This window comes from Cervus elaphus, chromosome 5, assembly GCF_910594005.1.
Source record: "Cervus elaphus chromosome 5, mCerEla1.1, whole genome shotgun sequence".
Lineage (NCBI taxonomy): Eukaryota > Metazoa > Chordata > Mammalia > Artiodactyla > Cervidae > Cervus > Cervus elaphus.
Window position 1 is genome coordinate 55,661,308 of NC_057819.1, and position 13,654 is coordinate 55,674,961.

Genomic DNA, 13,654 nt, shown 5'->3' on the forward strand with positions numbered 1-13,654 from the left:
AGGATCTATTTGAGGTCACTGAATCTGAATTTATGGTGACATTGCTCATTCTGTTGCTTAACTTGCTCCAACCACGCTCGGCTGTTTCGGTGTCAGAGGAAGTACAGTCGGGTTCACCCAGGGTTGGGGTTTTGTGGGTTGGAAGCATGATATTTGGACAACATGTTATGTGGATGACAAGATTCAACCTGGAAAAGGGGGTGAGTGTGAGACGGAGGGGTCTGGTGGGTCATGGAAAAGCAGAAGTATCAGCAGGCTAGAAAGCTGCTGGAGAAGATTTATAGAGGAAGAACTTGAAAGATCAAGTTGGAAAATGGAGTGACTGGGAAGTCTGCTGCTGGAGGTGAGACAGAGTCCACGAAGGGGTGATAGTCTAAGGTGATTTGAAGATCACAGAAGGTGATAACTGTCATTTGCTCCGAGGAAAAAATCTATACCCTAAGACCATCTCCAAGCATCTGCACACTCTGTCTCCTGCCCGTGTCTGTCCCCTCACCCAGTGCAACGTCCCTCTCACTTGCCTCCCTACTGCCTTCCTTCAGGTTCTCAGGCGTTTCTTCCAGCCTGAAGACCTGGGCATCTGACAGCTTCTCTGTTGTCTGGAATACTCTTCTCTGCTGCTTGGCTAGGCCACTTCTACTCATCTTGAAGATCAGAGTTAAGTCCATTTCTCAGGGAAGTCTTTCCCCCTACTCACCCGTCTCCCAGAGGGTAGAGCCCCGTTCAGACTCTTGGCTTTTCATTCACGGCATTTATCAACTGTATTATAGAAGTTAAGGGGCTGATTACTAGCAAAATGTTCTTCTCTAGGACAAAGGGGTGAGGTAATAGGTTTGGTAACCTCTCTTTGTATCCTGGGTCCTCAAGAACTTGTACTCACAAAGACATTCCATGAGTATGTGTTGTATGCATGAAATTTAAGACACTGATGTGTAATACTGTTTCCCAGCATACTTTTTTCCCCCAGCATACTTTTTAACATATAAAGATGTAAAATGCAATTTAACAAAAGAATCTAAAAATGGCGTATCATGTAAAGATAAAGCCAATTTCCTGTTTAACACACATACTTGAAGACATATTTACCTTCAACCTCTTCTCATTTATTTGATATCTAGAAATAACATAAATGAAGATAAGGAAAGATACTTAATGATTTATTTTTCTTAAATATATATATATATATATATATTTGCCTCTGCTGGGTCTCAGCTGCAGCATGCGGGCTCTTTTCAGTTGCAGCTCTTAGTTGAGGCATGTTGGATTTAGTTGCCTAACCAGGGATTGAGCCCGGGGGCCCCCTGCATTGGGAATGAGGAGTCTTAGCCACTGGACCACCAGGGAAGTCCTTGGTTTCTTACATGGAAATGAGTTAATTCAATCCCTTATTTGAAATAATGAAAAAAATTATTGGAACACTCCAAATTGGTACACAATATACATACAGTTGACCTTCTAGATCTTTGGGTTCCTCAACCAACATTGGGTAGGAAATATTTGGGAAAAAATCTAGAAAGTTCCAAAAAGCAGCACTTGTATTTGCTGTATGATAGCAACTATTTACACAGCATGTACCTTGTATTAGGTCTCATAAGTAATCTAGAAATGATTTAAAGTATATGGAAAGATATGTTTAGGTTACATGCAAAGATTATACCATTTTGTACAAGGGACTTGAGCATCAAAAAATTTTGGTATGGGAGGGGTCCTGGAACCAATTCCCCAAGGATACAGAGAGATGACTGTATCACAACTTTTCATTAAAAAGAATATGAATACACACACACACACACACACATACATATGTATAACTGAATCACTGTGCTATACACCTGAAACTAACACAACATTGTAAATAAATTGTTTTGTTGTTGTTTAGAGGCTTAGTTGTGTCCCACTCTTTTGCAACCCTGTGGACTGTAGCCTGCCAGGCTCCTCTGTCCATGGGATTTTCCAGGCAAGAATACTGGAGTAGATCGCCATTTCCTTCTCTATACTTCAATTTTTAAAAACGAACTTTAAAATAATAGGAGTGGTAGATTATCTAGCAAACAGTTAACTATGAAAGAGAGGACCAGTCTCTGCAATGCTAATTTTAAATACTTTGACTCAGTACACAGACACACTGCTTGTGGTAGAAGTGGAAAACAAATTTAATGATTTATTTTCATATGGATGGTTTGTGGTAAAACCCGAGTTCACATAAAAATTGCTTTGGTTTATTAGCTGCCATAAAAATTACACTCACTTGTATTCTAACATTTAAGAAAAACAATGACCTCCTGACTTGTTTTTTCTCTCTCAGTCCTCCTTATGGTTATCCCTTTGATCTTTTCACAAGACAACATCTTTACAACATCTTTCACATCTCTGGCTAGCTGCCTCTTTAAGGAAGACTTCTCCCCTAGTATCTGACCCAGTTCCACCCTTATTATTCTTCCAATTTCTCCCAGGGCACATTTATCACAATCTGTACTTGGGTTGACCCGTTAACTGTCTTATGCCACCACAGAAATGTCACTGCTCTGAGTGCAGGGACCTTTATTTGTCACCACCCCAGCACCTAACTTCCTACTACAATTGTATAACATTTTCAAACTCAAGAGGAACTCCAGAATATGAATGTTGTATTAACAAGAACACGCCTGAGGTTATTTTTTCCAGAAACGTTTGGCACTTTTATCTGATTATTTACATCACGTTCCAACATCTGTCTGGGGGCTTTGTTTCTCATAAATACATTGGAAAAGATATTTCTCTTACAGGATCGTGTTAATCTCAGGACCAGGTATCATAGCCATTGTAAAACACACGCAAGAAAACAAAATAGAATTAGGACAGCCAGTAAGTTTCCCTTTTCTGGTCCAACACCCCAAGGGTTGATTTTAAATAAAAGCCAAGGCAAATGGAAGAAACTGGCAACAAACGGAGGGAGTGTAAGACTTCAAAATGCCCCAGGGATAGATCCAACTGAATCCTTTGGGTCCACTAAGTGCTCCCACCACTCAGGCAAGGCTGCTCCGGGGACCAGCACACACCAGTCCGGGAGGGTCCCCTTCTACCTCCCCTGCAGGCTGGTCGCCTTGGCGCGCTCCCAGCGACCTCGCCCTCCGGATCTCTGCCCTTCAGTCTTGCGGGCAGAAACCCCGGGATCGCAGACTCTCCAGGGCGCGCGGTCCTCCTCCAGGCTGTTTCGCTTTCCACGCTGTCAAGTACCCGCCCCCAACTCGCGATCTCCCGCACAGAACAAACTCCGAACTGACACTCGGCTGAGCCAAGATGGCAATCCACAGACTTGAACCTTCCAATGTTCCTCGGTCGCCCGGGAACCCGAGATGGCGTGGCGTTACCCTGGGCGAGGCCTCGCCGCCTTCCTCGGGGACCAGCCCGCCGGGGGCTCCGGGATCCAGGGCCGCCGGGGAGCCGAGGACCCCTCTCCAGCGTCCCGAACTACAGATCCCAGGGTGCCTCTCGGACACCCGCGCCCTCCCTCCCTCGCTCCCTCCCTCCGCGCGTCTCCTCCTCCCTGGCCCTTGTTGTTTTGGCTGGAAGCGCTCCGGCGGAGTTTCAGAGAAAGTCTGGGCAGAAACCGGAGCCGGCCCGAACGTGGGAAGGGGAGGAGGAAAGAGAGGAAGAGGGAGCCGGGAGGCCGGGAGAGGGAGGGATCGGGGCCGGGGGCCGGGCCGCCCAGAACCTGCCGCGCGCCCTGGGGTGGGGGAGGCGGCGCAGGAGCAGAGCTAGGGGACGGGACGGTGGGCTTGGTCCCCGCAGCCGAGCAGCCCAGCGCCTCGTTCTTCTGCCGCCCTCTGCTTTCCCTCTCCCGCGGCGGCGGCCGCCAGCGCGGACCCACCCTTCGGCGGGACCTGCGCTCTGCCCAGCGACGCCTAGCCGGCGGCTCCCTCCGTGGCCCGGGACCAGCCCTGCGCCCGCTGACCACGGGACCCTCGCGGCTTTCCCTTTCCTCGCCGCGGTCCGGGCGCCTCGGGGAAGTGACCCACCCTCCCTCCAGAAGGAGGAAGGAGGGGATAGCGCCAAGCGCAGCGAAACCTAGAGCCGGCCAGTCGGAGTGGGCACTGCGCGGGGGCATTGTGTGTGTATGAGCGTGTGAGACTGTGTGTGTGCGCGCGTGCAGCGTCGTGTCTGTCTCGGAGTGCGCTCTGGGAGGTCCCGTCCCGAGGGGGCGGAGCGCAGGGGGCCGAGGCTCGGGCTCCGCGCCGGGGCAGAGTCCCGTGGAGCCCGAGCGCAGAGGAGGCGGCCGGCGGGACGGCGCGCCTGGCGGCCGGGCGGGCGCACTGAAGGGAGGCCTGGGCATCTTCGGCCCGGCCGCGGCCCCTGCCCCGAGGTGTCGGCCTCGGCGGCTCTGCCCGCTTCTACTCACCTCCGCGGACCTGCCTGCGGGGAAGAAACTCGAACGCCAAGAGCCAGAGCGCCGCGGAGCCGGTCCGCCCCGTCCGCCTGGGGTGCGCCGCGGCAGAGCTAGGTCCCAGCTGCTGCACGGCCGTCCGGCGTCGAAGGTGTCGGGAGCGCGCCGGGCCCGGAGCCCGAAAGGCGCGCACCATGAGCGGCGGCGAAGTGGTCTGCTCGGGATGGCTCCGCAAGTCCCCCCCGGAGAAAAAGTTGAAGCGTTATGTAAGTAGAGCTCGGCCGCCGTTACCCTCCCCGGGCGGCTCGCGTGCCGACTGCTCCTCTATAGTCGCCATCCCTTCTCTGTAGGCCCCTTCCCCGGCAGGCTGGGGACCCAGGCTGGACACTCGTGCCGGGCCTCCGCTTGGCCGGGCATCTTTCTTTCTCCGGATTGCAGACTGGAGAAATCTCTTTCTCCATCGGCCCTTAGGAAGGCCTGGTATGGCCAGCTGAGCGCCTGCTGCGTGCTTTTATTGTTCCTTTTAGCAGGGGCGAGGGGGAGAGCATTCTCCTTTCTTTAGACCTGCACCGAATTCTCTGGGGCTGCTGTGTAGTCAATTTCCTGCACTGGGAAAACCACGAAGGTATTAAAACTCACCAGCCCTCTCTTTGGTCCCCTCTCCCTCCCTCCTTCCCCACGGGATGGTTGCGGAAAGCGGACGGGAGACCTGGGAAGTTGGCATTAGAGCCGAGCATCTCCAATCCGCTCCACAGAAAAGAAAAAAAAAAGTTATTACGCACCCTACCGTTTGCTTAGCGGGGTTCACACTTTTTCGGTTTTGAATCGAGGGACGTTGGAGTTTGGCCCGAGAGCGTTGGCAGTTTGCTGCGAGTGGAGGGCGCTGGGGGGAGCCTGATGGCTGGTGTTCGGGCGCCTTGGACACGCTGTCAAACCCCGTGGGAGGGGACAGCCGAGGCCAGTTAGGAGTTCTGCGTGTTATGGTCCTTTCCCAGGCCACCAGAGTTGCTTCGTGGTATTTGTGTAATTGATACAAGATGCTGATTATGTGTTAAACCGTTTTAGCCGTTAGGGGAAATATTCCTTGAAAGAACCAGCGTTACTTCAGCGGAAGTCTGTGTCCTCTTTGGGGAGTCTGGGATCTTATCCCCTTCTCCCCCATTGATTCTTCTGTCGCTGCCCCCTGCAGAGCAAAGAAATGACACCTATGCCCTGGCTTATGGAGCAAATATTTGTCTAGTAAAGTATGTTTCAAAAGCACAATGTGTGCCCCCTTAAATATAAATTTGCTAACGGGGGAGCCTAATAATGGACCCTGTTTCTTGTGGAAGGATTTCTACACCCAATGCGAAAGCTCGAGGTAACCCTGTTAGTCACTGTTTGCTTGCATAGAACGGAGTGAAGTGCAATATTTAACTTCGCCCACAACTCACCAGTGAGTTTCTGGTTTACTTGCTGCCAGGATTTGCTATAGGCAAGTAGTTCTCCTTTAAGGATTTGATGCCACAAATCCTAAGGATGTTCTAAAGAGATTTTTTTTTTTAATTCTTCCAAATCCCGTCTCTCCATCTATCACAGTTTGCCCAAGTATTCTGGTAAATGCGGTAACTTTATTCTAAAAGTTGGGGCGAGAGGCAGTGTTTTTTTCAGCTGGGAGTTCTATGTGTATGTGTTGTATGTATGTGGGGAGAGGGTGTGGTTTGATAGATGTATTTGTTTTGAGAAGGCACTGTTTAGGAAATGATTGATCTTGGGCAAACTAAAGAACACTAAGGTAGCTGGAATAGGTAGTGGTAATAGGGATTTAATGCCTTCTTTCACGTGTTTGGTTTATGGCTCTCTCAAAAGGTGCCATACACTGAACTAGGGACCATAAAACTAAAAAACAACAACAACAACAAAAAAAAAAACAGTAGGAAAGAAGCCTTGTCTCTTGGGCTTGCAATATATTGTACTACAAAAATTCAGCCCAAACTATTAGGTCTTAACTGGGACCAAGAAAATAGAAATTCTAAATTTAAGAATTTTAATATTTCATTTGATCATTACAACAGTTTTATGAGGCAGTTATTATCTAACAAATGAGAACACAGTCTACAGAACCAGAGTGTACCAGAAGCAGGATTTGAACCCAGATCTGCCTGCCTGACTGGGCTTTAAAAGGTTAACGCCTCTTATCAAGTTTAAGTGGCGCTCAGGCTGGGTCATGTGGATAGGACCTTTCAGGTTATGCCTTTCTGTGAGTCTGTGAATATAACGTGCAAGGAAGAGTGGACTGTGGGTCAGAGGTGCAGTGCTGAAGAAACTCAGGATGAGCATATGTAGAAAAGGAAGCCAGATTCATGTCAATGTATGGCAAAAACCACCACAATATTGTAAAGTAATTAGCCTCCAATTAAAATAAATAAATTAATTTTTAAAAAAGGAAAAGGAAGCCAGCCACTCCACATGGTTTTTAATTGTGTACCCAAGCTGAGCCCTATGGCCACTTCATAGATGTTTTCAGGGACAAGCTCATGTAGACTGAAATCATAGGATACTTCAGAGGAACAGTGGGCTCGCTCAATTGTTGTCGACTGAGGGCAGAATATGCGTAACAGCTGAGAGAGGCAGGGCACTAGGGTTTTCTTTCCACACTAATCAGTCCATGGAGACAGCCCAGGAAGACTGGGGAGAATGGCTGCCAAAATTGAGGGGTCCAAGAGAGTTACTGGAGTCTTATAAGCTAAATTGAGGCTTGTCTTATATTTGCACTGTCAAGCTGATTGCCCAAAAGATTTGACATTTCCCAGTGATTGCTGTTTGGCTTGATATTCAGTATAGATAGTTTTGGCTAATACACCTTTACCCCTCAAAGATATAGGCATATATATATATACATGCATCTCCTGTGCTGGGTTTGGTTTTCATGTAAAATCTTTATTTTCTGGATGAAAGGAAACATTGTTAACCACCCAATAGGCAAAATGTTGCTTGATAATGGTTTTGAATGAACAAATTCTCTGTGATAAGATATCTTGGCTGCCTGGTACTATAATCGCTAAACAAGACTTCAGAGAGTTTGGGCATTGATTTTGGGAGGGAACACTTGGCTCAGAGGACTTTGATAGTTGTCTCACTGTTTTCCAGTGTTTATAAGAGTAGTTCAAGCATTGATTAAGAGAATCCATCAGGGCTTTTAAGTGACAAAATATTGTTTTAGTCTTATCTCCAAAGTCATCTCAAGTTATGGCCCCAATGCATTCTGCTTACAACTCCATTTTATGTTTGCTTTTTTTTTTTAATTAGCAGCATTGTTTTTGTATATTAGTATGTCCATCTGCTATGGAAGTTTTTCTTGAATTTCCTAAAGAGTGTGAAAGTAGCATAAAAGATAGTAAGAGAAAGCCTAGTGAGCGGATTCTCCAGCCATATTTTTAAAATCATTGTATTGGTTTGTTTATTTGGGGCTGTGTTGGGTCTTTTCGGCCCTTGCTGCAGGGGCTTTCTCTTCTTGCAGAGTGTTGGGGCAACCCCCCAGTTGTGGCACGGGGGCTTCTTACTGTGGCAGCTTCTCTTATTGCAGAACATAGGCTCTAGGGGCACAGACTTCAGGAGCTGCAGCACATCGGCTCAGTAGTTGAGACTCTTGGGCTCCAGAGCGCAGGCTCGATAGTTGTGGTATGCGGGCTTAGTCGCTCTGTGGCATGTGGGATCTTCCTGGATCAGGGATTGAACCTGTGTCTCCTACACTGATAGATGGATTCTTGTCCACTGCGCCATCCAGGTATCCCTCTCCAGCCTTTTTGTCTCTCTCTCTTTTTCTTTCTATATTTATTTGCAAAAGGGTAAGAACCTCTTGTATGTGTTTCGCCCTCTGTATTTTTTAAATATAGAATGGAAGTGAAGATTTTCCTGCTTTCTGTCAGTTTTGCTGCTGCTGTGTTGCTGTTTTTTCCTGTGTTATATATTAAACAGCTGTTTTCTTCCTCTGCTGGGGACCTGCGTAGAATCACACGCAGATCAATGTCACCAAGGTTATAGAAACCAAGTAAAATCTTGATAGTATACACTCAACAGCGGCACTCAGATTTTTAAAGAGCTGTTTAAAGACAAATCAACCATTTGAACTAATGATGAGTTTTTATCAGCAGTTGAAATTGTTGCTGAGATAAAAGGTAAGTCTTGAAAACAAAGGACGGCTTCAAGCCAGCTGGCCATCCCCCTGTCTCTGCAGGGGGAGCTTCCCTGTGGCCCGCCTCAAGCCTGGACACCAAGGTTGGGCTCCTCCACAGCCCAGCTGTCCACCTTAGGCTGGTGCGTGCTCTCAGCAAGAGAGCCTGCATCTGGCCAGGGTGAGGTGGCCTGCTAGGGGCCCGCCAGCTGGGCAGCAGGACCTCAGCTGGTTCTTGGGTGTGTAATCCATACCCAGCTTGGACTCCGCTCTTCAGCTGTCAGTTTGTAGGATGGCTTCTGTCTGGACATGTGGTTCTGGGAAGGGGCTTAGAAACAGAAATAGCATCTTCCTCCGGGTGGGCACCTGCCATCTTACATGGAAGAGAGAGGCATGAAGAAGGCAAAATAGCAGCATCTGCTTGTTCTGGGACAACCCAGGAGCTGGGCTAAGGTCTCTGCTCAGGACTGTCACCACCACAGAGAGGACCGTGATGTCTGGGAGCTCTTCCTGTCCTTTTTTGGCAATCCCCAGTAGCAGTCAGCCGATTCTGAAGTCTTTGCCTACAGTGACTGAAGGAGCATCATGGTTCTTTTGAAGGGAATTTTTTCCTGCAGTCCTCACGTTAGTGAACATTCAGATTTTGAGTGTTTTCTTTTTACCTTTTTCAGTAAGGCAGGAACTTTGTTTCTCGTAACAAAGATCATCAACTAGCAGTTACATTAAGTCTTTATGAAAGTTGCTGTGGTTTTCGTCTCTCAGTCCTGTCCGACTCTTCGCGACCCCATGGACTGTAGCCGCCAGGCTCCTCTGTCCATGGGATTCTCCAGACAAGAATATTGGACTGAGTTGCCATTTCCTTTTCCAGGGGATCTTCCCGACCCAGGGATCAAACCTGAGTCTCCTGCACTGGCAAACAGATTCTTTACTGCTGAGCCATCAGGGAAGCCTTATGAAAGTTAATGATAGTTAATTCTTTGTGGTGCCTGGATTAGTGATAAGAGTTGCCGAATCCTTAAATCTGATTGTTGTCTTTTGGGATTCAAAATTACTCTTAGGAAGGTGTATCCATGTGGAGGATAGTTTTAGAAGTCTGTTTTTAATTTTTTTAAATTGATCATCTTTGAACAGATACAACAACGTGGCAAGAATTATACTTGGATAATCTGGTTGACGGGAGAATTGGTTATTTCAGTGTGGTTTGCCATAATAGGTCTGCATAAAGAACATGAAATAAAATGACAAAGCGGTTTTAAGACTAAGTAAATTTCCATATTTTGGAGAGGACATAAAAAGTATGTAGATAAAGTCTTGATGATTTTCAGGGTGAGGAGGTCTAAGAGTAAGTGCCAGCACTCTTTATTTTCTTATAGAGACTAACACACGAGAAGGCACATCTTAGCAGGTGGATTACTACTTTATTTTTGAAAGGTTTTGGGTAAATTGTGCTATGGTAAAAGGAACCCTTGACTGAGTATCAGGACCCAGAATTCGCCAGGGTTTTGCCACTGTTCACAAGACCTTTGGATGCTCATGTGAGCTTCTGATTCTCAGTTTCCTTATCTGTAAAATGGAGAAGGAGTGGGCAACACATCTATTCATTCTAAATTCTCTTAACATCTAATGTTCCTCTTCTCAGACGTTTCCTTGGGAGGAAGGGGTAGATGCGGAGCTTCTCAATAGACCTCCTTTTTGGGGGGAAATAAATCTTAATTTCCTGTTCATCTTAAATGGTCCAGTGAATATATTAGACCTGCAGAAGCAGAATTCTCTGGGAACCCTCCAGCCCTTCCCTTAATGGAGTGAAGGCCTCCTGAGCCCAAGGCTGCCGAGTGCAGGTGCTGGGCGCTGTGTCTGTTCAGAGTGGAGGCTCACCAAGTGTCTGTTGACTGAATTAATAAAGAGGTGTCTCTGGAGCTTTTGTAAATCTGCCCATTGTGGCATCCAGCAGAGGGAAAGGCCCTGTCCCTTCCCGTAAGGAGTTCCTAATCTTGGTGAAGTCAAGCTGTAAATGCACGTTCCTTTCAGTCGTTTTACAGGAGCTGTGTTTATGAGGCCATGTAGGATGAATTGTCAAGTGGTTGATACAGACAATAAATGCTTAAGAGTTCAGAGTAGAGGGGAGGGAGGTGGAGCCAGTCAGGGAAGACGGCAGGAGTGAATTTCAGGCTCTATTCTTGGAAGAATCCAGGTGCTGCTGACAGAAATAGCAAAATCAGAAGGGAAGCCTGGTTTGAAAGGAAGAATAGGGACTTGGTTTGGAGTTCAGACATCCCAGCGAGAAGGACGGAGCACCTCCGTTTCATGTGTGGAGTTTGGACGTCAGCTGTAACTTGCAGTTTGAGAAGGTTCAGTTTCTGCCATGACCTCATGCTGCTGATGGGCTCCTGACCACCAGTGAATTTTCTATCCCAGGCGAGAAACAAACCAAACAGCTCCACTTGTCTGTCACCTGAACCTATTAAAATTCCAAGGGACGTGTGTTATTTAAGATTTCTTTATGTCTGTTTGGAACTAAATAATTCATGCTGGCAAGCATTTCGTTTACAACAGAGAGGGAGCATGTTCTGGTGGGAGGGAGAATAAAAGAGCCTTTGATTCATTTGCCTCAGGGTTCCCGCGGGAGGGCCCAGGCTGCCTTGGGCTAGCATCTTATTTTGGACTTTGGAAGCCATCTTAGCTCAGCTGCGTGAGTGCCAGCCAGCGCTGGAGGAAAAGAGAATAACCCCGTTGGATCATATGAAACCCCCTCCTGACTGCGGATGGAAGGGTTTCTCCCATTTCACATTCCTTGCATTAATATGGTGGCTCACTTCCCCCAAGTGAGAGCTCCATGTGAATCTGCCACTTGCACTTGGATTGAAGTCACAAGGCTTCAGGGACTCTGTCTCAGTCCACGAAAGTACAAGAAACTTACCAAGACCCGGGTCTCTTTCTGCTCCCCGTCTTAGGCAACAGGCACAAATAAAATCAGCGTTCTTTTCTTCTTTAGATTACTGCTGGGGAAAAGTGGCTCATTATACCATGGATTTCCCCGGTCCTTAAATAAGTAGCCTCTTCATTTGCCAATGCTGGGGGAGCCCTAAAGAATCGGAGATGGAGATGCAGGCCTGTGGAATTACTGGGGAAAGGCATTTTAGGAACTGGAAAACTTTTTCCCATTCTAGGCTTGTCTGTGTAAGCACCTCACCTCCTACAAGAATGCATTAGCTGGAAAAGAATCTTGTCTATTTTAAGCAATTCTTTTATTCATGGAAGCAAAATGCTTCCTTACTGAAAAGTTCTCATTGCTGAATGCATATGAAGTAGAACCCAGTAACTTTTGACCCTCCCACAGCCTGCTATTAAAAAAAAAAAAGTTAAGACTCTGCACCGAAATGCATGCTTGGTCGTTATCTGGGTTACATTAGCCCTTGAAGCATTCTGATTACAACTTGTAGCTGCCAAGCCCTGTCCTGCAGTGTTATCTGGTACAAAAATTTTCCATGTGGTTGTTTTTAGCAGAGCTACTATATGCAAACTGCACGTGAAGATGTGAGTTGCAAAGAAATAGAGCTTCTAGGAGGGGAAATGTGAGTGATCTTACATTGTTTTTTCTACTCTTTAACTATTCTTTCTCTGTGTTTCGGAGATTTTTATCATATTTCCAAACTGAGTTTTATTTTTATACACTGGAAAGAATGCCAGATTTACCACGAGTTTTTCGTTTGGTGGTAGTTTTTTTTCTCCCAGCTTTTTTCTTTGAATTCATACTTGGCCTAGGTAATTCCCTCTATGTTCAAAACAAAACAATGTCCTAAAAGGAAAAAAACAAATGGCTACATTGTTCCATGAATTAAAAACAATATACCGACAGTCCAAACATTTCTCTTCAATGTAAAACTCTTTAGTCATTTTTTTAAGGAAGAAAAATACCAAACTTTGCTTTAACTATCCTGCTTCATTGTTTTTCTTTTCCCTTTTTATTTATTTTCCTTTGTCTTGACTAATGTTTAAATTTTTTGGAAAAGTTTTAGTTCTTTAAGAATATCACACATGGAGAAAGAAAACATTAAAATTGCATTTTACTTTTTCATCCTCTGGTTGGAAGAGAGGGGGAAATGTTAATTAATAATAGGGTTTGTAACTGACTTTCTTGTTGCTTGGTTAAATTGAATATTTGTCGTTATTGCCTAGAGATATTTAGCTGTTATATGTGAAATAAGCAGGTAAATATAATTTTAGTTGAGGCTTGCTTTTGTGAAATACAAAATGCTGGGTAGTAGCATCAGGGCATGGAGAACTCTGTTGTTGTTTTTATTGCATTTAATATTCTGTAAGTAGTATTTCGTATTCAGTATTTATTGTAATTAATACATCAGTTACCCATTGCTGTAGAACTATACCTGCTAATTTTTTTAAGTAGGCATGAGGTAGAAAGCACTCTTTTCCCCAGGAATCCCAACCCTCTTGCTCTCTTCCCCTTCGTTTCCACTTTTCCTCTGTAGTAGAAGCCTCACCACCAACATCACAAAGTTTTCAGGTGAAAACCCTTACACACACGTTCTTTTACCTTTTCCCTGAAATGGGGGAGAGTTATTTATGTCCTGTTACGTGGTAGTCAAGACTGGGAATCAGTGTTCCAGCCAGCAGGTTGATTGTTTTTCTCTCCCGAAATGCACTTTTTAGTTACCACTGTTGGGAAATGTAGGCTACTTTCTGACTAGCCAGACTCCTCGCTGAAATGACTACCTAGTTCAAGAATGAAGCACCTGCTGCGCTTTCCCACCCCAGCCGGTCACACATTCCCATCGGTGCCCAAGCCAGAGTCATCGTAGCCAAGAGAAAGTGCTTCTGATTGGGGATGACCGCTTGATTTGGGGGAAAGACGTGCTTTAATCTTCGCTTCTTAGAGGAGAGACGCTTGGTAAAATACTACCCCAAATGTTTTGAATTTCGTTGGTGTTACCTAGAACTTGATGAAGAAGGCTCACCTCTTGGGCTAGGGAAGTAGTACTTGCAGTGGTCTTCTCTGGTGGCTGAGACGGTAAAGAATCAGCCAACAGTGTAGGAGACCCGGGTCTGATCCCTGGGTCGGGAAGATCTCCTGGAGAAGGGAATGGCAACCCACTCCAGTATTCTTGCCTGGAGAATTCTAT

General features: G+C 46.3%; 1 protein-coding gene and 1 pseudogene across 9 annotated transcripts in view; both read left to right on the forward strand.

The window, feature by feature from the left end:
* Positions 1-3,299, forward strand: part of LOC122693160 — a 45,732-nt pseudogene extending 42,433 nt beyond the window's left edge.
* Positions 3,300-4,507: 1,208 nt separating this feature from the next.
* GAB1 (GRB2 associated binding protein 1) overlaps positions 4,508-13,654 on the forward strand; it is a 125,039-nt gene continuing 115,892 nt past the window's right edge. For 4 of the 9 annotated variants that reach the window (XM_043902506.1, XM_043902509.1, XM_043902508.1 and 1 more), the window contains exon 1: positions 4,508-4,629. In XM_043902506.1, the coding sequence (XP_043758441.1) occupies positions 4,628-4,629 (2 nt within the window). In that variant the 5' untranslated portion in view covers positions 4,508-4,627. Of the gene's footprint in view, positions 4,630-9,343; positions 12,089-13,654 lie in introns of those variants that run through there. The other 5 variants (XM_043902517.1, XM_043902511.1, XM_043902510.1 and 2 more) reach the window with 2 other exon arrangements.